Below are 26121 nucleotides of genomic sequence, written 5' to 3' on the forward strand. Positions count from 1 at the left end.
GAGATACAGAGAGGATTGCTTTTTGAAGCATTGTACTACACCAAAACAAATTTTAATTCCAAATTACCAAGTGTTTCTGATTGTGAACCTATTTCTGACTGGCATATCTCTGTATTTGAACTATATTTCTACATGTCTCTATTCTATCCACTATATTTCTATGCTACAGTATCCACTGTGTTGATATGTTCACCTTGAACTCCAGCTCCATGCCGGTGACGTGCTCTCCATTCTCCACCTGGCCCAGCTTCTGCATGTAGGAGAACAGGCTCCTGGCCGCCACCTCCGTGTTCCCACAAGCCACTGCTTCCAGCAGCGCCTCGTGGATGAAGCCGTACTGGTCCTCCGTCTGCACCATGTAGTTCCGCTGGGACCTCATCAGGGTCACGTGACCGTAGACGTCGGCAGTGCGCTCGTGTCTGATTCTCTCCAGCATGGCGTCGATCACGATGAAGCAGCCGGTGCGGCCCACCCCAGCACTGAGAGAGAGAAACAGGGGGGTCTGAGCTATCAGTAGTCATTCGTCAGGACAGCCTGTCATATATGGCTGACTGGATCCAGGGTGTGTGTGTGTGTGTGTGTGTGTGCGTGCGTGTCGCAGGTGTGTGTTATATGTGTGTGTGGTTATATGGTGCTTGTGTGTCCTCCTACCTGCAGTGTGCGATGACAGGACCTGCGTCAGGGGGGTTGCAGGCTTTAACCCTGCGTAGGAAGGCAAGGAACGGGGTGGGGTACTCTGGTACTCCGTGGTCCGGCCAGGCAGTGAACTGGAACTGACGCACCTCCCTCCGTTCACTACTACCACTCTGAGAGAAGGGAGAGGAGAACATTATTAGTGCCATCACCATCACTACTGTATGAGACATAGCAGAATGGAGAGAGGGGTACTTTCAGAAACCAAACAAAAGAATCTGTGTTCTCCCCATGTACTTGATAATTATAATGCTTCCAAACATTACATAATATATGAATTGACATACAGTGTATTTGGAAAGTATTCTGACTCCTTCCCCTTTTCTACATTTTGTGACGTTACAGCCTTACTCTAAATGGATTAAATACATGTTTTCACTCATCAATCTACATACAATACCCCATAATGACAAAGAGAAAAACAAGTTTAGATTTTTTTGCACACTAATTACAAATAAAAAACAAAAATACCTTATTTACATACAGTTGAAGTCGGAAGATTACATACACCTTAGCCAAATACATTTCCTGATATTTAATCCAAGTAAAAATTCCCTGTTTTAGGTCAGTTAGGATCACCACTTTATTTTAAGAATGTGAAATGTCAGAATAATAGTAGAGAGAATGATTTATTTCAGCTTTTATTTCTTTCATCACATTCCCAGTGGGTCAGAAGTTTACATACACTCAATTAATATTTGGTAGCATTGCCTTTGAATTGTTTCGGGTAGCCTTCCACAAGCTTCCCACAATAGGTTGGGTGAATTTTGGCCCATTCCTCCTGACAGAGCTGGTGTAACTGAGTTAGGTTTGTAGGCCTCCTTGCTTGCACACGCTTTTTCAGTTCTGCCCACACATTTTCTATAGGATTGAGGTCAGGGCTTTATGATGGCCACTCCAATACCTTAACTTTGTTTTCCTTAAGCCATTTTGCCACAACTTTGGAAGTATGCTTGGGGTCATTGTCTATTTGGAAGACCCATTTTACAACCAAGCTTTAACTTGCTGACTGATGTCTTGAGATGTTGCTTCATGATGCCATCTATTTTGTGCACCAGTGCAGCAAAGCACCCCCACAACATGATGTTGCTACCCCTGTGCTTCACGGTTGGGATGGTGTTCTTCGGCTTGCAAGCTTCCCCCTTTTTTCCCTCCAAGCATAACGATGGTTATTATGGCCAAACAGTTCTATTTTTGTTTCATCAGACCAGAGGACATTACTCCAAAAATATGATCTTTGTTCCCATGTGCAGTTGCAAACCGTAGTCTGCTTTTTTATGGCGGTTTTGGAGCAGTGTCTTCTTCCTTACTGAGCGGCCATTCAGGTTATGTTGATATAGGACTCGTTTTACCGTGGATATAGATACGTTTGTACCTGTTTCCTCCAGCATCTTCACAAGCTCCTTTGCTGTTGTTCTGGGATTGATTTGCACTTTTCGCACCAAAGTACGTTCATCTCTAGGAGACAGAACTGAGCGGTGTGATGGCTGCGTGGTCCCATGGTGTTTATACTTGCGTACTATTGTTTGTACAGATGAACGTGGTACCTTCAGGAGTTTTGGGATGAACCAGACTTGTGGGGGTCTACAATTTTTGTTCTGAGGTCTTGTCTGATTTCTTTTGATTTTCCCATGATGTCAAGCAAAGAGGCACTGAGTTTGAAGGTAGGCCTTGAAATACATCCACAGGTACACCTTCAATTGACTCAAATGATGTAAATTAGCCTATCAGAAGTTTCTAAAGCCATGACATCGTTTTATAGAATTTTCCAAGCTGTTTAAAGGCACAGTCAACTCAGTGTATGTAAACTTCTGACCCACTGGAATTGTGATACTGTCAATTATAAGTGAAATAATCTGTATGTAAATAATTTTTGGAAAAATTACTTGTGTCATGCACAAAGTAGATGTCCTAACCAATTTGCCAAAACTATAGTTTGTTAACAAGACATTTGTGGAGTGGTTGAAAAACGAGTTTTAATGACTCCAACCTAAATGTATCTAAACTTCCGACTTCAACTGTAAGTATTCAGACTCTTTGCTATGAGACTCGAAATTGAGCTCAAGTGCATCCTGTTTCCATTGATCATCCTTGAGATGTTTCTACAACTTGATTGGAGTCCACCTGTGGTAAATGCAATTGATTGGACATGGTTTTGAAAGGCACGCACCTGTCTATATAAGGTCCCATTGTTGAAGGAGCCTGAAGAACAGAGTGGCCTCCACATTATTCTTAAATGGAAGAAGTTTGGAACCACCAAGACTCTTCCTTTAGCTGGCCGCCCGGCCAAACTGAGCAATCGGGGGAGAAGGGCCTTGGACAGAGAGGTGACCAAGAACCCAATGGTCACTCTGACAGAGCTCCAGAGTTCCTCTGTGGAGATAGGAGAACCTTCCAGAAGGACAACCATCTCTGCAGCACTTCACCAATCAGGCCTTTAATGTAGAGTGGCCAGACGGATGCCACTCCCCAGTAAAAAGTACATGACAGCCTGCTTGGAGTTTGCCAAAAGGCACCTAAAGGACTCTTAGACCATGAGGAACAAGATTGTCTGGTCTGATGAAACCAAGATTAAACTCTTTGGCCTGAATGCCAAGTATCACATCTGGAAGAAACCTGGCATCATGCCTACAGTGAAGCATGGTGGTGGCAGCATCATGCTGTGGGGATGTTTTTCAGGGGCAGGAACTGGGAGACTAGTCAGGATCGAGGGAAAGATAAATGGAGCAAGGTACAGATCAATCCTTGATGAAAACCTGCTCCAGAGCACTTCAGGATCTCAGACTGGGGCGAAGGTTCAACTTCCAACAGGACAATGACCCTAAGCACACAGCCAAGACAACACAGGAGTGGCTTCGAGACAAGTCTCTGAATGTCCTTGAGTGGCCCAGCCAGAGCCCGGACTTGAACCCAATCAAACATCTCTGGAGAGACCTGGAAATAGTTGTGCAGCGCCGCTCCCCATCCAACCTGATAGAGTTTGAGAGGATCTGCAGAGAAAAATGGCGGAAACTCCCCAAATACAGGTGTGCCAAGCTTGTAGCGTCATACCCAAAAAGACTTGAGGCTGTAATCGCTGCCAGGTGCTTCAACAAATTACAGAGTAAAGGGTCTGAATACTTATGTAATGTGTTATATCAGTTTTTAGCTTTGTCATTATGGGGTATTTTGAGTAGATTGATGAGGGAAAAACATTTTTAAATTAATTTTAGAATAAGACACTAACATAAAAAAAATTAAAAAGTCAAGGGGTCTGAATACTTTCCCAAATGCACTGTATGTACTCTATATTCATGACTGATATATTAATAATGTACCTCAAAGCACTTAAAAGTCAGCTGGCCTAGTTTCTGTGTGTTTTGAGACACTGCTTGGTAGGGCTCTAGTTCCTAGATTAGTACAATATTCAGGAAGTAGTGTGATTCTAATAGTGATAATCTCTCTGTAACAGTGTATCATGACAGGTTCAGGCTGAAATGCTGACTGGATAGAACCAATGCTCCATTAACTACAGTGTAATCGCCTTCCCCTTTGCTCCCTGCTGTTTTCTCACAGGGTGACAGTCGAGATTTGAATTCAAATCCCTTCAAATTGTTTCTGGTTCATTAGCTGGCTGAGAGTGTAGAAGTGTCATGGGGCATGACAGTAAATTAATCAAGAGCAAATGGCGATGGATTTACCAAGATGAACAGAAGAATAGAAAGGGGGGAGTGGGAGAAGATAAATGAGAACAGGGGAGGTGAGGTGGAGTTTGTTTGTGTGTGTGTGTGTGTGTGTGTGTTACCCACACACCCATGAGGACAAAGGCTATGTTAAGTTTAGGGGTTAGTTTTAAGGTTAGGGTTACAATTAGGGTTACAATTAGGGTTAGGGTTATGGTAAGGGTTAGTGTTATGTTTAGGGTTATGGGTTAGGTTTGGGGTTTGAGTTAAGGTTAGGGACATGGTAAGGGTTAGTGTTAGGTTTAGGGGTTAGGAAAAATTGGATTTGAATATAAATAAATTGTAGGTCCCATGAAGATAGAAGAACATAACGTGTGTGTGTGTGTGTGTGTGTGTGCGTGCATGAGTGCCTGTGCGCGTACGTGCATGCATGTGTGTATGTACTGACCTTGTGCAGGGAGAAGGTGCGCACGCAGAAGGTGGCCAGTTCCATAGTGTCCAGTAGGGTGACCTGGGTCATCCCATAGGTCTCTGAACCACGGGTCGGCCAGTACTGGTCACACTTTACCTACAGAAGGAAAAAAAACTTTCATCAGCATCATTGTTATCAAAATCATCCTTGTCAGTAATCTCATCATCAGCAGCAGAAGCTCATCTTCATCATCGTCTTCAATGTCGACGTTATCATCATCGTCATCATCACGTAATCGTCATTGCCATTTTCATAGAAAAACATCTTCTGATAATCAAAAGAGACTAATCCATTAGCCTAATTGTCTTGACCTACTTAGATATCTAAATATGGCTCTGATGCTAAAATGACTGTCAGTTTCTTTCAATGGATGGCAGCAGATTACAGCTGATGACAGTACCCTATCATCCTCAGCGGATGACTCATGACTGTGACCTAAAAATGGCCCTATAGTGGATGATAGCCTTCCAGTAACCTTCAGTGACTTACAGTATTGGATGATACTGAGTAGATGACAGTGCCCTACAGTGGACGACAGAGCCCTTCTGACCTACAGCAGGGAATGACAGCACCCTTCAATAGTGGATGACACGAGTGGATGACTGCACATTACAATGCATGACAGAGCCCTAGTCCCATTCAAAGTGGCTGAGTGTTGCCCTACAGTACTCTTTGAAAAGAAGGTGCTACCTGGTACCAAAAAGAGTTATCCTATGGGGACAAACAAAGAACCCTTATTCTCTAAGCGATTGGATGAGTGTTGCCCTACAGTAGATAATAACGATGAGTGGATGAGTGTTGCCCTGTCCCTCCCCCTCTCACCCGTGACTTCTCTTCCAGACGAGTCATCATGACCACGGAGGCTGCTCTCTGTTCCCACACCATCCTCCAGAAGTCCCCGAACGTCTCCGCCAGCGGGCCCTGTGTGGCAATGTAGGCATTCTGCTTCCTGTAGCCGTCAATGTAGTTAGCATTGATGTAGTCACTACCCAGGATACCTGAATATGGAGAGGGAGAATGAGGGAGAGAGGAGAGTTGTTGAGATTTCTATTCACTTTCATTTCTATTCCTTTTAGTCAAGGACTGTGCTTTTTACTGGGTCTGTTCATGTATCTGGGTCTGTTCGTATCTGGGAACAGATGTCGATTTATCAATCAGATGTCGATTTATCAATCAGATTAATATTTATCAAACAATATCAGACATGTTATTCATAATTTACAATGATTTCATGTCTTACGAGTGAGGCCATCATCTCGAAAGCTGTACACTGTACCCAGAGGCGTCATGCCCATAAGGGGCACAGGGGCACGTGCCCCCTCAGATGAGTCCTGTATTATTTTTTTGAAATATATTTTTTTGAAATAATTGTAACATTTTTGGGTTACTTTTTTTGTTTCTGTTTCTCTGTAATACTACTAGCCACCTAGCAAATTTATGAAGTTGGCTTTAGCCCAGGTTCCCAATTATCTAAGCTCATAACTAGCTACCAAGAAGTAATTTCAGACTATCAATCAAGTTAGAGTAGCTAGCTTATCTAAATATCTTGCTGGCATGCCTGCTGGCAAGGTTGGCAAAATTTAGAAGATCAAAATGTACCAAATAAGACATTCCTTTCAATCCATTCCTTTCAATCCTTTACCCAGATTTGAGCAAAGATCCAGAGAAGCATATTTACTTTGAAAAAATAACCACCAGTTTGGAGTATACAGACAGCTCAAGAGGCAGAAAAATAAACATATTTTTATATGGAATGAAGCATAATGAAAAATTCTCCAACTTACCATACACCCCCCCCCCAGCCATCCTCACATACTTTGTGCCCACTCAGATTTTGGGGGTGCATGACACCCTGACTGTACCTGGACTTGAACCCTCTATTGGAGCGAGGACAACTCGAGTGTGATCGTAGGCGATGACGTTAGCATAGCGGTTCTTGGGCTTGTTCACCTCCAGGTTGGAGTGCTCCCAGGTAAACTGCTGACCAGGGTCAATGGACTGGAGAGACCAGGAAGCAGAGATGAAGAGTTACAGGATTTCCACATCGGTTGCATTTTTTTTCTCCTAATTTATAGTTGATGGCACCTAAAATCTAATTGAGAGCACCCATTAAGTAGAATTTATGAAAATGCTATGATGAAGATCAAGGAGTATAGGATAGGATACCATCTTAGTTTGCAAGACGCAATTGGTACACTTTGAGGAATAACCCTATCCCTAGGTACTGTATAGTATTGTATGTAAGAGTGATGTTCATCCATCATCCACGTTCCTCCATGCTGCATCTCTCACCTCGTACTCCTGAGACAAACGCAGGTTGTCGTTGGCCTTGAGCAGCTCTGTGTGTTCAGCCAGCTCTGTGATGGGGATGGGAGGGTGGCTCATCATACCTACAGGACAGGGGCAAGGGTTAAATGTAGGAGGTCAGACGTCAAGGGCCATTATGAGGGCTCTCTGTGTGACTTAGCGGGTTTCGAACCCAGTTTGTCAGTGCGACTCAAGACTGAGTTAAGCTCAATCCTGCATAGGCATTAGCCTTGGAAGCTTACACAAGACTCAGGGGCAGACTCAGTTCTCCACTCATTACCTGTATTAACTGCACCTGTTTGAACTCGTTACCTGTATAAAAGACACCTGTCCACACACTCAATCAAACAGACTCCAACCTCTCCACAATGGCCAAGACCAGAGAGCTGTGTAAGGACATCAGGGTTAAATTTTAGACTTGCACAAGGCTGGGATGGGCTACAGGAAAATAGGCAAGCAGCTTGGTGAGAAGGCAACAACTGTTGGCGCAATTATTAGAAAATGGAAGAAGTTCAAGATGACGGTCAATCACCCTCGGTCTGGCGCTCCACGCAAGATCTCACCTTGTGGGGCATCAATGATCATGAGGAAGGTGAGGGATCAGCCCAGAACTACACGGCAGGACCTGATCAATGACCTGAAGAGAGCTGGGACCACAGTCTCTGTCACACCCTGACCATAGTTTACTTTGTATATTTCTATGTTTTGGTTGGTCAGGGTGTGAGCTGAGTGGGCATTCTATGTTTCATGTCTAGTTTGTCTATTTCTATGTCTGGCCTGATATGGTTCTCAATCAGAGGCAGGTGTTAGTCATTGTCTCTGATTGGGAACCATATTTAGGTAGCCTGGGTTTCACTGTGTGTTTGTGGGTGATTGTTCCGGTCTCTGTGTTTTCACCAGATAGGGCTGTTTCGGTTTTCGTTACGTTTCCACGTTTGTTGTTTTTTTGTAGTTTTTGTATTGATTCGTGTTTTACGTTTGTTGATTAAACATGGATCGCAATCTACACGCCGCATTTTGGTCCGACTCTCCTTCACCAAAAGAGAACCGTTACAGTCTCAAAGAAAACCATTAGTAACACACTACGCCGTCATGGATTAAAATCCTGCAGCGCACGCAAGGTCCCCCTGCTCAAGCCAGCGCATGTCCAGGCCCGTCTGAAGTTTGCCAATGACCATCTGGATGATCCAGAGGAGGAATGGGAGAAGGTCATGTGGTCTGGTGAGAGAAAAATAGAGCTTTTTGGTCTAAACTCCACTCGCCTTGTTTGAAGGAAGAAGAAGGATGAGTACAACCCCAAGAACACCATCCCAACCATGAAGCATGGAGGTTGAAACATCATTCTTTGGGGATGCTTTTCTGCAAAGGGGACAGGACGACTGCACTGTATTGAGGGTAGGATGGATGGGGCCATGTATCGCGCGATCTTGGCCAACAACCTCCTTCCCTCAGTAAGAGCATTGAAGATGGGTCGTGGCTGGGTCTTCCAGCACAACGACCCGAAACACACAGCCAGGGCAACTAAGGAGTGCCTCCGTAAGAAGCATCTCAAGGTCCTGGAGTAGCCTAGCCATTCGCCAGACCTGAACCCAATAGAAAATCTTTGGAGAGAGCTGAAAGTCTGTATTGCCCAGGGACAGCCCCGAAACCTGAAGGATCTGGAGAAGGTCTGTATGGAGGAGTGGGCAAAAATCCCTGCTGCAGTGTGTGGAAACCTGGTCAAGAACTACAGGAAATGTATGATCTCTGTAATTGCAAACAAAGGTTTCTGTACCAAATATTAAGTTATGCAATAAAATGCAAATTAATTACTTAAAAATCATACAATGTGATTTTCTGGATTTTTGTTTTAGATTCCGTCTCTCACCGTTGAAGTGTACCTATGATAAAAATGACAGACCTCTACATGCTTTGTAACTAGGAAAACCTACAAAATCAGCATTGTATCAAATACGTGTTCTCCCCACTGTACATGTAATTTAACTGTAAAAATAAATGCCCTTTTAATGTGCCATGAACACAACCAGTCATGATATTTTCATCTGATTATTAAAAACAATCACTTCAAAAAGTAGGTTACCTTCGTACATTCATCCAAACAGTGCTCTGTGCACCCGCCAACTACCTTGAATTAGCAAGTGGCTGAACCTCTCTCACCAGAGAAAGCATCCGAGCTTGCGAAACAGCACCACTCTGTCTTACCATATGTAGCACATTTATCTGATGCTGTCTGGCCAAAGAGAGCATGACATGCCATAATACATGGCAGTATTTTCACCAGCAGCAGCACCTGTCTTTTTACTAAAGAAATGCTATTGCATCTCGCTAGATGTATGTAGAAAGTATGTTTTAAAGTTTCTGTCCTATATCTGAGAGATAAATAAGCAAAAAAACCAACAACAGCAACAAAAAATTACCGTGGAATTACCCGTATACCTTTTACATGGAAATGCCCTATTCACTTCACATAAATGTTTTGGCCCAGTACCATGTTACCTTCAGATGACGGTTGTAGAGCAAAACAAAGAACACCATCATGTTCGTGAGAGTCTCATCTTTCCATAGAGGGTTCATATTAGTGTGTAGCCCAAACCGTACAGATTTGTCTGTGAGAAGATCAATTCCTGAGATGTCTCCTGGTCTGACAAACACCGCTAAATCTGGGCCACCTTCCACCGCAGACGCTGATATCTCTATCTTAACCAGAAAGACTTTGATGGTGATGGTTAAATGTTTTATTATGAAGCCTCTTGGTTATGTGAGGCCTGAGGCAGTTGCCTCTTCTGCATAATGGTAAGTCTACCAGTGACAAGACTGCATAGAGTACACCTACACACACCACTCTGTCATTGCACAAGATTAATTACGGGTTCTTTGTTAGATGGCAAAATACAATTACAGAGTTAAAAAAAAAAATGCATATTACACGAATAGCACAATGGAGAATCAATATTAATCCACTTAAAAGATACAAAGTCTGCGATTCGGTTGGTTTGGAAATGTTTTCCTTTGATATGGAAATTACTTTTCTGAGCGATTAGGAGCGCAAGCGATGATTCAGAGAGAAAAAAGAAAGAAAAAACAAGACAGAGTGTTAATTAGGCCGAACGGCACCCTGAGTATCTCCACACACACAGTGGGTGGTAATGGTGTGGAGGTCGAGTGTTAGCCTCCATACAATGTAAAACACTGTCAGATGTAGGGGAGAGTGCTATACAATATCATTCAATATCATCATGCACCATGAGTGTTGCAACATATAGGCCTAATTGTAAGAGAACAATCTGTTGTATATCAAACGGATGAATACATTGAACAACACCTGTGTGGCATGAATAATGTTAATATTGCCACAAATAACCTAATTATACAATATACTGTATATTTTACACAATAACATCCTCCTCATTCTCATCTAAGTTCCTTCTGTGAGGGGGAAGCAGTTTCTCGTAGTACAGAGGGTAACAGGAAGTGGCGGAGGCGTAGCCTGGGGGATTTAACACACCAGAGCAGCTGGAGGTGGGACACACAGAGGGTGTGGAGGCGGAGTGGGTCTGCCTTGTCTGGCCACGCTAGGAAAAGAAGAAGATCTACACCACGCATTCTAGACAGAAATATAATTCTATTAGCTGAAAATAACTTTAACCCTCACCTTTCATCTTTTCAAGAACAAATAGGTCATGTAAGTGTTTTTCAGTTCTGACAGTGGTGACACCTCTGTCCTCTCTGGCATGGCTATCTAGCGCCTGCCAGGTGGGACTGTGGGCGGTCGGGCAGACACTGAGACGGTTACAGTGTTTGGGCAGAGTGCCGTGCCGCCCGTTGCACAGGTATGACTCACGGACGATGACTCATCTTAACTGTACTAACCTGGAGGACAGCCATTTTGATCTCAGAAGGAAATGAAACCCTGGTGGAAGCTTCAGAGGGTTATAAAACCTGTGTGGTGTGTTTTCTGTGGTAACTTTCTACACTTGAAATTCACTTTGTTCTTTACTGCAGTTCCTCCCACCATATAAATTCAGCAACTTTTCTTTTTTTTATCAAGAACAAATATGCTATCGAAAAATGTGTGTGTGTGTGTGTGTGTGTGTGTGCGTGTGTGCGTGGGTGCATGCGTTTGTCTGTGCATACCAGGGGTCTGGAAGTTGATGCGTCTCATCTCGACGGGGTCTGTGGGGTGGTGGGCCATCATCTCAGCGTTACCCAGAAGGCTCTTGGTGCCTGGCTCAGAGTCCTTCCTCTTACTGCTCAGGGACCAGGGAGACAGAACACAACAGGACAATCACCAGACAAGAGACACACCAGAGAGAGTAGAGGCGTTAGAGGTCATGACTGACCTAACAGTATTCACCACAATATATTGGTTCAATGAACACAAGTTTTAAATACTTTAGACTGTATTATTTCTATAAATTGCTGCACTGCCAATTAGGCATTTGAATTGACACTGTATCATTTGTCCTTAGAGATCTAAATATGTCACCAACACAATATACCAACTAATTAGTATGGCCGACACTCACCTGTCTGGCTTGCTGCTTCCGAAACAGGAGCGAGCGAGGGAGTGAATAATGAAAAGAGGAATGTGATACATTTGTATTCAAAAGCTTGATGGCTGGGTTACTAAGGACGACACATCTCTTTGGCTGGGTCAGTCTAGCTGCCCTTACAATCCTGTCCCTTGTTTCTATGCCTGTTAATATGCCAGTATACTGTGTAAGTTGAAACAGACACATTTCAATGGCTGTCATGGGATAGAACCATACCGTATGTGTTAGCGAGGTATAGCGCGTTAGAATGTTAGAGACGAATAGCATATTATCATGTTTGCTGGTTATAGCAAAGCAAGAAAGCTGATTTGAGTGTGTTATACTTGTTAGATATACAACCCCTGTGTAGGTTCAGTGCTCCCTCCCCGGGTCTCACTCACTTCTTGTAGAGCAGGATGGCGATGACGATGCAGATGATGAAGACCACGGCCAGGACGGGTCCCACCACCCAGATCAGACCGTCCCCTGCGTCCAGGGGCTGGGGGTCTGAGTCGGGGGCTATCACTGGGTCTGTGTAGGGGCTGGCCCCGTACATCTTCTACAATACACAAACAGAGCACATTGAGGAATACATATCGCACGAGGGGAAATTAACATTATTGCCTTTTCATTCTCCATTCGTTGAGTGATATACTGTATATTTCATTGCCTTAACGGTGTTGTTCATGGCCATGCCAAAGTAGCTTGTCTTTTGAGAATGAGGGAGAAGACGTGACTATGTGAGAGAGATACACACTGTCCTACAATACCTATATGCAATCACACAAAAACAAAACAAAACAAAAAAATCCTCATTGGATTTCCCCGTACCCCTGTGGTGCCATTGAGTTCTGCCAGGATGAAGAACACGTACTCCTGTCCCGGTTCTAGAGCGCGGTTTTCAAAGCCTCCGTAGTCCAGCTGGTCCCCCAAAGTGAAGAAGGCTGGCAGGGTATCAGGGGTGAAGCGGGCAGTGATGTAGGCTCGACGCAGGTCAACCTGTTTTTGCTGTCTAGAGTCCCTCTGTCTTTGACTGATGTCCAACAACTGGGAAGGAGAGGAAGAGAAAGAGAGACGGATGTTATTGATACGTTTTTTAAAATTTAAATGTAAACATTAAGAAACCAAATCTAAAAGAGCAAAGGTTCTCAGAGAGAGGACCAGCCATGTCATGTGTTCCCAAATGGGTTGCCATAGCTCTCACCTCCTCCAGGTCCATCTCGTCTGGGCTCTTGAGATGCCTGATGACCCCCCTTGCCCTCCTCAGTGGAACTACCACCACATAAATGTTCCTAGAGGGAGACACAACCAACACACAGGACATCAGAAAATATTGCAAATTCTAAACACCATTAAAATCAGTTAGATATAGATAGAAATCCATCCTCTAGGTAGGCCTTACTTGACAGGGCTGCGGTTCTCCAGTGAAGGCAGAATGATGGTGATGGTGGTCTCCGTGTCCCGGGTGTGGTCTATCTCCGGACGACGGATGCCGATTAGTGGAGACGTCTTGGCTAGGATGCGGTGCCTCAGCCGGCCCATGTTGCCCTCGGGGGAGGTGATCTTGAAGTCATAGTCAGTATCGGGCTGCAGGTTGGGGATCACTGCTTTCCTCAGCCTGGCATCCACCTCCATCTTCTGATGATTATACTCCACCTGGGAGGAATGGGATAGGGGTATTTTACGGCTAAGATCATACTGTACATACGTTATATACACACGCAGCGACATACACACTCATGCACGCACAATTGTGTTTACGCACACATACACACAGACACACACACACAAACAGATGTTTATGCATGCATGCACACGCGCGCACACACGCGCACACTCACAGTAAAGTGGTATGGGTAGGGGCTGTCAGGGAACTCCCAGGTCAGCAGAACACTCGTCTTGGTCGCCAGGTTCACTGAGAAGTTTCTCGGGACATCTGATTGGAAGATGGAGAACAGACAAATGATCAGTTGAGGTGTAGTCCGTCCTATTCACATGTCTCAACGGTCCACAACCCTTTGTGGAGAGGCTACCAACCCATTCTAGTAGGTTCTATAACAAAGGATCCCAATTCCTAAAATAAGATGAAGAAGGACACGACAGTGATGTCATACATCTCAACATTCTTTGGAAGTACGCACTGGGTACCAAATAAGAGTGAATAGAATTGAAGAATAGAAGAGATAAGAACCGTTGGCTCCTGTGTGCACTGTACTTCCTCTTTACTACGACATCATCTGCCTAATCCTACTTTATCTCATTCTAGCCTAACTCGCTCTGGTAGATTTCCCGGAACAGAACACACAGAATATGTAACTTCGAAATAACTATCTTCTCAAAGGGTTATGGGGTCGCTGTGAAGGGAATGAGGGGAGGTTAGACGTACATCATTCTCCTGTAAGATACATATAGACACAGTCAAGGCAGGGTCAATCTAGACTGCCCTGTGCCAATCAACCTCTCCACTCCTCCGTTTCCACCCTGTAGACCTGTGAGTGGGTGTCTGTGTGAGTGATGGGGTAGGAGCATGTCTTTAGACTGATCTGAATTCAAGTTAGTGGGAACGATAGATGAAGGTTTGGAGGAGGAGGAGGTGAAGAGGTGGATTGATTGATCAGAATGAGGAGTGGAGGGAGAGAAACAGAACTGAAGAATGTGTGTGTTTAGTGGTTTAGTGCCTGCTGGGAGTGTTAGGGTTAAAAAACACACCACATCAACAAAGGTTGGAATAGGTTCAGTCAATCCAAAAGGAGGTGAGGGATTGACTGATGTAAAAGCTTACCTTTAGATACCAACCATGTGTCTAAACTAAAGCCTCGTTCAGCCAATGAGCCAAGACTCAACACTTACCTCACAGTTCACAACCTCTACCCGGCTTTTCTACTGACTTTTACCTGTGGGTGTGTGAGAGTGTTTCTCCATACATTCATTCCTGTGGCATTCAGTTCATTTTCCTTGGAGGTGAGGGGTAGGTGAGGGAGGAGGTGGTGGGTGTGGGTGGGTGGGTGGAGGAGACTGGGATTTTCCAGTGGACTTTGTAGTTTTCAACCACTCTGTGGATGAAAGTCACTCCTTAGAACTGGCCCAGAGTCAGCTTTGCATTTTGGACTATGATATTCAAGGTTCAAATTAAGGCAGACAAATATGACTCTAGACCAGTGCTTAGAGTGAATAGGGGGGTTTCTCCTGAGCCCTGTGCACAGGCCCCAGGCCAGCCCTACCTGTCTCGAATGTCATTGTGCGATACAGCAGCGGGGGACTGAAGGGGCCGGGACCTACGCTGGTGTGAGCACACATCTGCACCTCGTACCCAGTGCTGTGGTTCAGGCCCAGGATGGTGTAGCTGGACTCACTGGCTGGGAGTGTGATCTGGCGAGGAGGACCGAGAGGGTCAATGCCCATAGGGTCAAGACCCCCCTCTTCCCGGTAAGCTATTGTGTATTCAGTGATCACGCCGTTTCGCTCGCTTGGCACAGGGGGTAGCCAGGAGAACTGGATTGAACAGCAGGTGGCATTAATGGATTCCAAGATTTGGGGGTACCCCCTGGGTGGGTACTCGGGCATCTCGAGTTCCTCCCACGACTCATCTCCATACCCCGACCGGCTTTTGGCAGAAAGAGTAACGACATAGGTCAAACCTGGAATTACGTCTGTGAGAGTGTACATTCGCTCCCTGGACGAAAACTCCACTATAGTGTCCAGAGTGGCATTCTTCAGCCCAAACTGTAGCCGGTAACCCTGGATCTGAATTTCAGACCCTTTGGCACCTGGACCTGAGTCTGACCCCCTTGAAGGGGGCCCCCATCTCACCACCATGGAGGACTCAGATCCCGGGCGCACTGACAGGGAGGGGGCACCAGGCACTGCAGACAAGAGCAGGAAGGAGAGGCACAAACATGTCAGTTATGCATTGTACGTTTAATACATGAATATACTGTATAATATAGTGCCTTGCGAAAGTATTCGGCCCCCTTGAACTTTGTGACCTTTTGCCACATTTCAGGCTTCAAACATAAAGATATAAAACTGTATTTTTTCGTGAAGAATCAACAACAAGTGGGACACAATCATGAAGTTGAACGACATTTATTGGATATTTCAAACTTTTTTAACAAATCAAAAACTGAAAAATTGGTCGTGCAAAATTATTCAGCCCCCTTAAGTTAATACTTTGTAGCGCCACCTTTTGCTGCGATTACAGCTGTAAGTCGCTTGGGGTATGTCTCTATCAGTTTTGCACATCGAGAGACTGAAATTTTTTCCCATTCCTCCTTGCAAAACAGCTCGAGCTCAGTGAGGTTGGATGGAGAGCATTTGTGAACAGCAGTTTTCAGTTCTTTCCACAGATTCTCGATTGGATTCAGGTCTGGACTTTGACTTGGCCATTCTAACACCTGGATATGTTTATTTTTGTACCATTCCATTGTAGATTTTGCTTTATGTTTTGGATCATTGTCTTGTTGGAAGACAAATCTCCGTCCCAGTCTCAGGTCTTTTGCAGACTCCATCAGGTTTTCTTCCAGAATGGTCCTGTATTTGGCTCCATCCATCTTCCCATCAATTTTAACCATCTTCCCTGTCCCTGCTGAAGAAAAGCAGGCCCAAACCATCATGCTGCCACCACCATGTTTGACAGTGGGGATGATGTGTTCAGGGTGATGAGCTGTGTTGCTTTTACGCCAAACATAACGTTTTGCATTGTTGCCAAAAAGTTCAATTTTGGTTTCATCTGACCAGAGCACCTTCTTCCACATGTTTGGTGTGTCTCCCAGGTGGCTTGTGGCAAACTTTAAACAACACTTTTTATGGATATCTTTAAGAAATGGCTTTCTTCTTGCCACTCTTCCATAAAGGCCAGATTTGTGCAATATACGACTGATTGTTGTCCTATGGACAGAGTCTCCCACCTCAGCTGTAGATCTCTGCAGTTCATCCAGAGTGATCATGGGCCTCTTGGCTGCATCTCTGATCAGTCTTCTCCTTGTATGAGCTGAAAGTTTAGAGGGACGGCCAGGTCTTGGTAGATTTGCAGTGGTCTGATACTCCTTCCATTTCAATATTATCGCTTGCACAGTGCTCCTTGGGATGTTTAAAGCTTGGGAAATCTTTTTGTATCCAAATCCAGCTTTAAACTTCTTCACAACAGTATCTCGGACCTGCCTGGTGTGTTCCTTGTTCTTCATGATGCTCTCTGCGCTTTTAACGGACCTCTGAGACTATCACAGTGCAGGTGCATTTATACGGAGACTTGATTACACACAGGTGGATTGTATTTATCATCATTAGTCATTTAGGTCAACATTGGATCATTCAGAGATCCTCACTGAACTTCTGGAGAGAGTTTGCTGCACTGAAAGTAAAGGGGCTGAATAATTTTGCACGCCCAATTTTTCAGTTTTTGATTTATTAAAAAAGTTTGAAATATCCAATAAATGTCGTTCCACTTCATGATTGTGTCCCACTTGTTGTTGATTCTTCACAAAAATGTTTATGTTTGAAGCCTGAAATGTGGCAAAAGGTCGCAAAGTTCAAGGGGGCCGAATACTTTCACAAGGCACTGTATGTGTAATATGCTATTGTAGCCTGGGTGTAAGGTGTGTGTATTATGGGTGCGTGCATTTTTAAGTGATCTCATCCTTTTTTGAGTGTGTGTGTGATGCTCACCAATCCCCAGTGTCTGCACCACCCTGGCTTTACTGTGTGTTCCGTCCCCTTTAGTGGTGTAAGCAGCCACAGACACAGAGTAAGAGGTCTCTGGCTTAAGACCCCCCACAATCATCTCCTACAGGGTAACACACACACACACACACACTTATTTTTCAGCTAAACCTCTATAAAACCTCTCTCTCTTCATCCCTCCCGTCTCCGTTCCTGCCTACCCCTTCCTTTCTTGTCCTATCTCCACTAAAACATCAATGAGCATGAACTTACTCTGCCCTATTACTTTCACATAGAGACATGTTACAAACTGGCTGTCTCTCAGATAGAAGGCATCTCCTAATGAGGGTTTCATAACTTCCTTATGCAACGTACCACATAAGGTTCAGTTTAATACTGACAGAATGAGCCATACTCACGTATTCAGTAAAGTCATCCTCCACAAACTGATCCCACGGGAAGACGCAGAGGGGAGAGAAAGAGAGGGAAGAGAGAGAGAGAGAGAGAGAGAGGAGTGAATGAGTCAAGAGAGGAGATTAGATATAGGAGGAGGAAATAAGAGCGTAGGGGGAAGTCATTTTAACTACAAAGTCTCAAAGTGAGATAAATGTAAGGCGAACGATTTGCTTCACTTTAGCGCTACAAACCTGACGTGATCTGCAGAGGTGTGACAGCTGGCAAAGGTGTATGTTATCCTTTTAAGTGTGCACTTCACTGTTGCGAAGATACTCCAATTAAATATTTTAAAGAAAATTGGAAGTAAGAATAGTAAGATTAGTGATGACATCACCTGGCTGTCGTCCAATAGCAGGTCTTTGATCCGGGGAAGGGTGCGTGATGAGCCGCTCTCCACGTGAGCATAGTGCACCTGGTAACCACGGATCTGGCCTTGGCGTTGCCTTGCCAACACAGATCGCCAGGTGACCCTGAGGGCCGTGGAGTTGAAGGGCTGGACCTCCACCTGCCGAGGGGCCGCACCCGGGACTGAGGAACACACACAAATCAAATTGTATTTGTCACATGCGCCGAATACAACAGGTGTAGACCTTACAGTGAAATGCTTACTTAAAAGCCCTTAACCAACAATGCTTTAAAAAGTTCTAAGAAAAACGAGTGTTAGGTAGAAAAAAACACATAAGTAAAAAATATAAAGTAAAAGTGACTTGAAGGCCAGAATCCCAGAGTCTCCTCTTCACTGTTGACGTTGAGACTGGTGTTTTGCGGGTACTATTTAATGAAGCTGCCAGTTGAGTACTTGTGAGTCTGTTTCTCAAACTAGACACTCTAATGTACTTGTCCTCTTGCTCAGTTGTGCACCGGGGCCTCCCACTCCTCTTTCTATTCTGGTTAGAGCCAGTTTGCGCTTTTCTGTTTTAGGGTGTAGTACACAGCGTTGTATGAGTTCTTCAGTTTCTTGGTAATTTCTCGCATGGAATAGCCTACATTTCTCAGAACAAGAATAGACAGACGAGTTTCAGAAGAAAGGTCTTTGTTTCTAGACATTTTGAGCTTGTAATCGAACCCACAAATGCTGATGCTCCAGATACTCAACTAGTCTAAAGGAGGACAGTTTTATTGCTTCTTTAATCAGGACAGTTTTTAGCTGTGCTAACATAATTGCAAAAGGGTTCTCTAATGATCAATTAGCCTTTGAAAATGATAAACTTGGATTAGCTAACACAATGTGCCATTGGAACACAGGAGTGATGGTTGCTGATAATTGGGCTTTGTACGCCTATGTAGATATTCCATAAAAAATCTGCCGTTTCCAGCTACAATAGTCATTTACAACATTAACAATGTCTACACTGTATTTCTGATCAATATTATGTTATTTTAATGGACCAACAAAATGTGCTTTTCTTTCAAAAACAAGGACATTTCTAAGTGAACCCAAACTTTTGAATGGTAGTGTACATGTAGGTTGAGCTAAAGTGACTATGCATACATAATAAACAGAGAGCAGCAGCAGGGTAAAAGAGGGTTCTGGGTAACCCTTTAATTAGCTGTTCAGGAGTCTTATAGCTTGGGGGTAGAAGCTGTTAAGAAGCCTTTTGGACCCAGACTTGGTACCACTTGCCGTGTGGTAGCAAAGAGAACAGTCTATGACTTGGGTGACTGGAGTCTTTGACAATTTTCAGGGCCTTCCTCTGACACCGCCTGGTATATAGGTTCTGGATGTCAGGAAGCTTGGCCCAGTGATGTACTGCGCCGTACGTACTACCCTCTGTAGCGCCTGGTGGTCGGATGCCGAGCGGTGGTGCAAACAGTCAGGGGACTGCAGCTGCAGCTGTCGAACATTTTGAGGATCTTTTCAGTCTCCTGAGTTGGAATAGGCGTTGTCATGCCATCTTTATGACTGTCTTGGTGTGTTTGGTGATGTGGATGGCAAGGAACTTGAAGCTCTCGACCTGCTCTACTACAGTACTGTCGATGAGAATGGGGGCGTGTTCGGCCCTCCTTTCCCTGTAGTCCACAATCATCTCTTTTGTCTTGATCACATTGAGGGAGAGGTGGTTGTCCCGGCACCACACTGTCAGTGTGATCTCCTCCCTATGGGTTGTTTCTTCATTGTCGGTGATCAGGCCTACCACCGTTGTGTTGTCGGCGGACTTAATGATGGTGTTGGAGTCGTGCTTGGCCATGCAATCATGGGTGAACAGGGAGTACAGGAGGGGACTAAGCACGCACCCCTGACGGGCCCCCGTGGTGAGGATCAGCGTGGCAAATGTGTTGTTACATACCCTTACCACCTAGGGGCGGCCCGTCAGGAAGTCCAAGATCCAGTTGCAGAGGGAGGTGTTTAGTCCCAGGGTCCTTAGCTTAGTGATGAGCTTTGAGGGCACTATGGTGTTGAACGCTGAGCTGTAGTCAATGAATAGTATTCTCACATAGGTGTTCCTTTTGTCCAGGTGGGAAAGGGCAGTGTTGAGTGCAATAGTGATTGCATCATCTATGGATCTGTTGGGGCGGTATGCAAATTAGAGTAGGTCTAGGGTTTCTGGTATAATGGTGTTGATGTGAGCCATGACCAGTCTTTCAAAGCACTTCATGACTATAGACGTGAGTGCTACGGGTCAGTAGTCATTTAGGCAAGTTACCTTAGTGTTCTTGGGCACAGGGACTGTGGTGGTCTGTTGAAACATGTTGGTATTACAGACTCAGTCAGGGACAGGTTGAAAATATCAGTGAAGACACTTTCCAGTTGGTCAGCGCATGCTCGGAGTACACGTCCTGGTAACCATCTGGCCCTGCGGCCTTGTGAATGTTGACCTGTTTAAAGGTCTTACTCACATTGGCTATGGAGAGCGTGATTACACAGTCATCCGGAACAGCTGATGGTCTCAAGCATGTTTCAGTGTTACTTGCCTCGAAGCGAGCATAGAAGTAATTTTGCTTATCTGGTATGCTTGTGTCACTGGGCAGCTCGCAGCTGTGCTACCCCTTGTAGCCTGTAATAGTTTGCAAGCCCTGCCACACCCGACGAGTATCAGAACCGGTGTAGTACGATTCAATCTCAGTAGTGTATTGACGCTTTGCCTGTTTGATGGTTTGTCTGAGGGCATAGCGGGATTTCTTATAAGATTCCGGGTTAGAGTTCCACTCCTTGAAAGCGGCAGCTCTACCCTGTAGCTCAGTGCAAATGTTGCCTGTAATCCTTGGCTTCTGGTTGAGGTATGTATGTACGGTCACTGTGAGGACGATGTCATCGATGCACTCATTGATGAAGCCAGTGACTGATGTGGTGTACTCCTCAATGCCATCGGAAGAATCCTGGAACATATTCCAGTCTGTGCTAGCAAAACAGTACTGTAGCTTAGCATCTGCTTCATCTGACCACTTTCTTATTGACCAAGTTACTGGTGCTTCCTGGTGTTTTTGCTTGTAAGCAGGAATCAGGAGGATTATGCCTACATACAGCTCATTGAGTGCGGTCTTAGTGCCAGCATCGGTTTGAGGTGGTAAATAGACAGCTACGAAGAATATACATGAAAACTCTCACGGTAAATAGTGTGGTCTACAGCTTATCATGAGATACTCTACCTCAGGCGAGCAAAACCTTGAGACTTCCTTAGATTTCGTGCACCAGCTGTTGTTTTTCAAATACACATAGACCGCCATCCCTTGTCTTATCAGAGGCCGCTGTTCTATCCTGCCAAAAAGCTTAAAACCCGCCAGCTGTATGTTATTCATGTCGTTGTTCAGCCACGACTCAGTGAAACATAAGATATTACAGTTTTTAATGTCCTGTTGGTAGGATATACGTAATCGTAGTTCGTCTATTTTATTTTCCGTTGATTGTACATTGGCTAATAGGACCGATGGTGAAGGGAGATTATCCGTTGGTTCTTTACAAGGCACCCAGACCTTTGTCCTCGATAACTCTGTCTCTTTCTCCAGCGAATGATAGGGATGAGGGCCTTGTCAGGCGTCTGAAGGAAATCCTTCCCGTCCGACTTGTTAAAAAAAAGTATTCCTTCAGTATGGGGTGAGTAATCGCTGTCCTGATATCTAGAAGATCTTTTAGGTCATAAGACTTAGTGGCAGAAACAATTTACAAATAACACTAAAAAACACACACAAAAGCACAATTGGTTAGGTGATCGTAAAACGGCTGCCATCTCCTCTGGCGCCATCATCCACACACAACATATAATTACTCTATCAATACATTGATCAGTTGATCAATGTACACACACACACATACACACACATACTCACCGTCGTCGTCCGTGCGGCAGAGCAGCGCCGGGCTCTCCGGTCCGGACCCCTCGGTAGTGAAAGCTGCCAGGATAACGCGGTACCAGGTCCACTTTTCTAGCCCCTCCAACACCACTTGCCCCTGCTCTGGGGGGATGGGAGGCCCCTTCACCTCCGGACCCTGACCTTCGACCCTGGCCCCAGACACCATTTGCTGGTAGCGCAGCTCATAGCCAGTCAGCACGCCATTTTGGGTCTCAGTGGGTGGTGGTTTCCAACTTACCCTCAGGGAGGTGGACCTGGGGCTGTCACAGGACACGCCTAGGGGCGCAGCCGATGGCTCTGATTGGACGAGGGGCAGGAAGAGGACATTTGCAGGGGCAGGGGAGTAAGGAACGCAGCGAAGAAAGAGAAATCAAAGAGACAGGGACAGAGAGAGGTTGAAAACACCAAGCAAAACAATAATATAAGAAAATGGTGGAAAAAGGAATTGAAACTAAACCAAGGAAAACTCAACTATAAGGGAAAATAATACAAAACTAAATTAAAAGAGAAGGCCTCTAAAGACAAACAAACATGACTCAGCTAAACAGAGAAACAAAGGCTCCAACACGGAAGACAAAGCCATTATGGCGGAAGAAAGAAATTAATAATGTTAGCAAGGTAATAAGATAAAGGAGAAGGCAGGGGGTATCCATGCAGAGTGGACAACTTAATTACCGCCCAGGAGGATATGCAACTGATACCGGATGAAAGGCTTTCACTTGTCTGCTCTGACCAATGGCAGCACAATTATTTATGACTAGCTTAGTGGGGCTGGATAAGAACAGAGCTATACTGCAGGTCAAGGGTTCTTATACCTTTTCAGCCTGGGACCCAACTTAGAAATTCATTGTTTTCCTGGGATCCAAGCTCATTAAAACATGCCCCCTAGGCTGGGACTAGTAGGAATGTTGATTGAATGATCTGCTTTCGAATTATTAAACGATACGGAGGATCCGTTTCTATAGAAGAAGTTTATTTATATTCTCAGCATCTTTTTTTTTTCCACATGGAAAATGCATTTTGACATGTCTCTCCTCAGGTTTTAGATTATAAAGACTTCAACTCACTCAACCCCCCCCAAAATCGCAATGTTTTCACCAACAATGTAAAGCCCTAGTTACTTTGACCAAGTCATTTCTGAAGATGAATTTAGGTCAACCCTGTTACGTGAACTGAACTGTTGTTTTAATATGGTGAAACCATTCCTTTTTAATTGCACGTCAACACTGTTACCCACAGATAGATATGAAATGTGTTAAAAAATATATATATTGTGAATCTTGCATTCAATTTCCCTCCCTGTGACACACAACAAAGCTTCCATTCCCCCCTGTAACAAGAGGAGTTATTGCTTACTGCTTTATTGTTTGAAAACGTCAACCCTGTTAAGGTCAACCCTGTTACGGTCAACCCTGTTACTTTAATTGCCAGTATATATATATATATATATATATATATATATATATATATATATATATATATATTATTATTTTACATTTTCTTAATTTAACCTCTTGAGATGGGAAAACATGTTTTTCTACATCTGCGTTGCTTGCTGTTGGGGGTTTTAGGCTGGGTTTCTGTACAGTGCATTGTGATATCGGGATGATGTAAAAAAGGGCTTTATAAATAACATTTGATTGACTGATTGATGAACTTCAACGTGCTCTTTATGACAGAATGTAAACATTTGGTGAAATAAATATATATTTTTACCAAATTACACTACCTAAAAGTCAGTCTATTGGTGGAACGACACAGATACTGTATAGAGTTCAGCAGTTAACCCTCTGTCTTGCTACCAAAGGTTCCTTGACCTCCTCAGTGGAATGTAATAATTGTGTTGGAACTTTGCCAAACTCTTTATATCTTTTAGTGCTTCTTTAACTGCCCTATCTCATGTCTTAAAATGAGGTTCGGGGATTTGAAATGTCATAGAAAAAGGTGGAGAGCAGGGTTTGAGGAAACTGAAACTAGAACCAAAAACAAATACTTTCATGAAAGTTGACCTCGTGCAACGTCAGAGGAACTAGGAGATAGAACAAGAGTGAAGGCACATGACAGAAGAGCAGTAGAGATAAAAGACATAAACAGGCACTGTTTGAGACACTCACCCGTCTCTCCGACTAATAGCAGACAGGACCTTCTTACCATGCAACCAGAGACACCACACATCACACTGAACCGAAACATTGACCAAATAAAGGTGCAGAGGGAAAAGTGTGCATTTGACTGGAGTATTTTTGGATTTTGACGGATATGTGAGTCTGACACTTGAGCTGCAGTCTTAGTACCAGTAGCCTGGGGGAACATTCACGACGTGCACCAAAGCCAAGTGGCACGCTAACTGTGCCAAGCTGAGTGTGAAATGCATTCTGCTCCATGAAATAAAAGGCATTCAGTCACTCCCCAGCCTGCTGTCTCCTCAACAGCCACCCACGGGTCTAACCTTCGTTTGTAGGTAAGGCATGTAGAAAGATTCTGTTGGTGAATGTACGTCCTATGTAAGTCATGAGGTGTACATTTTTCCCAGGTAACAAATATATAATTAAATATTAAAAAGGAATATTTTACCTTTAAGGCAGGATACAGACCTATTACTGCCTCCAACACTTACCTCTAATAAAGGCAAAACATATATAATATCCTCACGACTATTGACATTTGACCTGTAACAGTGAGCTGACCTGAACTGGAGAAAAAAGTCCACTTTTGACCAACTTTGAAGGAAAGGAAACCGTATGAAGGAGTGAAGAAAGCGAAAGAGGAGGGAAAAACAGAAAGCGGCGTCCGCCTGGGACTTTTCGCTGGACGTCAGGCACACTCGAAATACAGAGGAGATGGATAAGGGGGATGGACGAGTGCACAGGATAAAGGAATGGATGAGAGGACAAGAAAGTGTGTGGACGACTCCCAGGGTCCAGTGACTCTGGCGCTGTGTGGGATTACAAGCAGCAGGAGAGCAGAACACTTTAACGTTACATAGTGTGTGTTTGCAGGTGTGACAAAGGAAAACATACTGGCTTGTGATGTCCTCTGGACCAGCTCGTTGGTGAAGGCTCCGATGCCTTTGTTGGAAATGGCTGCCAGGGAGAAGGAGTACTCTGTATTAGCCCTCAGACCCTCCACTGTGTACGACGCCCTAGGCCCGAATGTCAACTTCTCCTGTTGGAGAGAGAGATGGGGAAGAGAGAACATGAATAAAATAAAGAGAGAAGGGGTAGAGAAAGAAAGAAAGAAAGAAAGAAAGAAAGAAAAAGAAAAAAGAAATGGAGGGATTACTCTGGATTATCTGTGTGTATTATATCAATTTAATAATCGTAGTTCTTTCCTGCAGTCTTTGGAATGTTATTAATATATTTCATAATTTCATAATTAACCAATTTCATAATTAACAAAGATGAATCTGGTGTTTCTATGTCAAACGATGTTGTTATATTTCAGTTTTCTGTGATGTATATCAAGTGTAATATTGGGATGCAAAATCCAAATGGATTACATTTCTATATCTGACATAGTACAGCTGTCTTCTTTCTTTGAAGCCAATAACCATGTGTGTGAGGTGTACTTGATCAAGACTACCAAGAATCAACTCTGTGTGACCCTAATGTAGCCCACTGCAGTAAAAGGTTAATGAAATGTACTTCGTATGGAAGAAGTCTTACCAGGCTGCCAAACTTGACAGGTTTGTAGAGCAGTTCGTAGTTGACGATGCCCTCCTTGATGTAGGACGGTTCCCAGGTGAGCTGTATACTGGTGTCTGTCACCTTTCCCACTTTGAACTTCCCTGGCTGCCCTGGAACTACAGGGGACAGGACAGGAGAGAGGACAAGAGTTAGAATTCACCTCTCTAGCATTCAGTCAATTAGTAGCTTCTAGACTGTTCAATTAATCCTTTATTGAAACAGACCAGTCTTACTAAGATGGAAGACTCTACGCAATATTTATGTGACTAACCTTAAAAATGACTGAAGCACCAGGTCAGAAAATAGTGTACGCACGCACTTACGCACGCACTTACGCCCGCACTTACGCACGCACACACACACAC

At 44.2% G+C, this 26121-nt stretch overlaps 1 protein-coding gene across 9 annotated transcripts in view; it reads right to left on the reverse strand.

Moving 5' to 3' along the window:
- Positions 1-26121, reverse strand: part of LOC112226651 (receptor-type tyrosine-protein phosphatase S-like) — a 101959-nt gene that overhangs the window by 10508 nt on the left and 65330 nt on the right. For 5 of the 9 annotated variants that reach the window (XM_024391107.2, XM_042307980.1, XM_042307979.1 and 2 more), the window contains 15 exons: positions 25736-25872; positions 25091-25235; positions 13508-13602; positions 13069-13322; positions 12871-12958; positions 12498-12713; positions 12068-12225; positions 11661-11675; positions 11269-11381; positions 7120-7217; positions 6690-6825; positions 5650-5825; positions 4804-4923; positions 652-806; positions 194-479 (listed from right to left, as the gene is read on the reverse strand). In XM_024391107.2, coding sequence (XP_024246875.2) covers positions 194-479; positions 652-806; positions 4804-4923; positions 5650-5825; positions 6690-6825; positions 7120-7217; positions 11269-11381; positions 11661-11675; positions 12068-12225; positions 12498-12713; positions 12871-12958; positions 13069-13322; positions 13508-13602; positions 25091-25235; positions 25736-25872 — 2192 coding nt within the window. The remainder of the gene's footprint in view (positions 1-193; positions 480-651; positions 807-4803; positions 4924-5649; positions 5826-6689; positions 6826-7119; positions 7218-11268; positions 11382-11660; positions 11676-12067; positions 12226-12497; positions 12714-12870; positions 12959-13068; positions 13323-13507; positions 13603-25090; positions 25236-25735; positions 25873-26121) is intronic. The other 4 variants (XM_042307985.1, XM_042307981.1, XM_042307986.1 and 1 more) reach the window with 2 other exon arrangements.

This window comes from Oncorhynchus tshawytscha, linkage group LG28 (assembly GCF_018296145.1).
Source record: "Oncorhynchus tshawytscha isolate Ot180627B linkage group LG28, Otsh_v2.0, whole genome shotgun sequence".
Classification (NCBI taxonomy): Eukaryota; Metazoa; Chordata; class Actinopteri; order Salmoniformes; family Salmonidae; genus Oncorhynchus; species Oncorhynchus tshawytscha.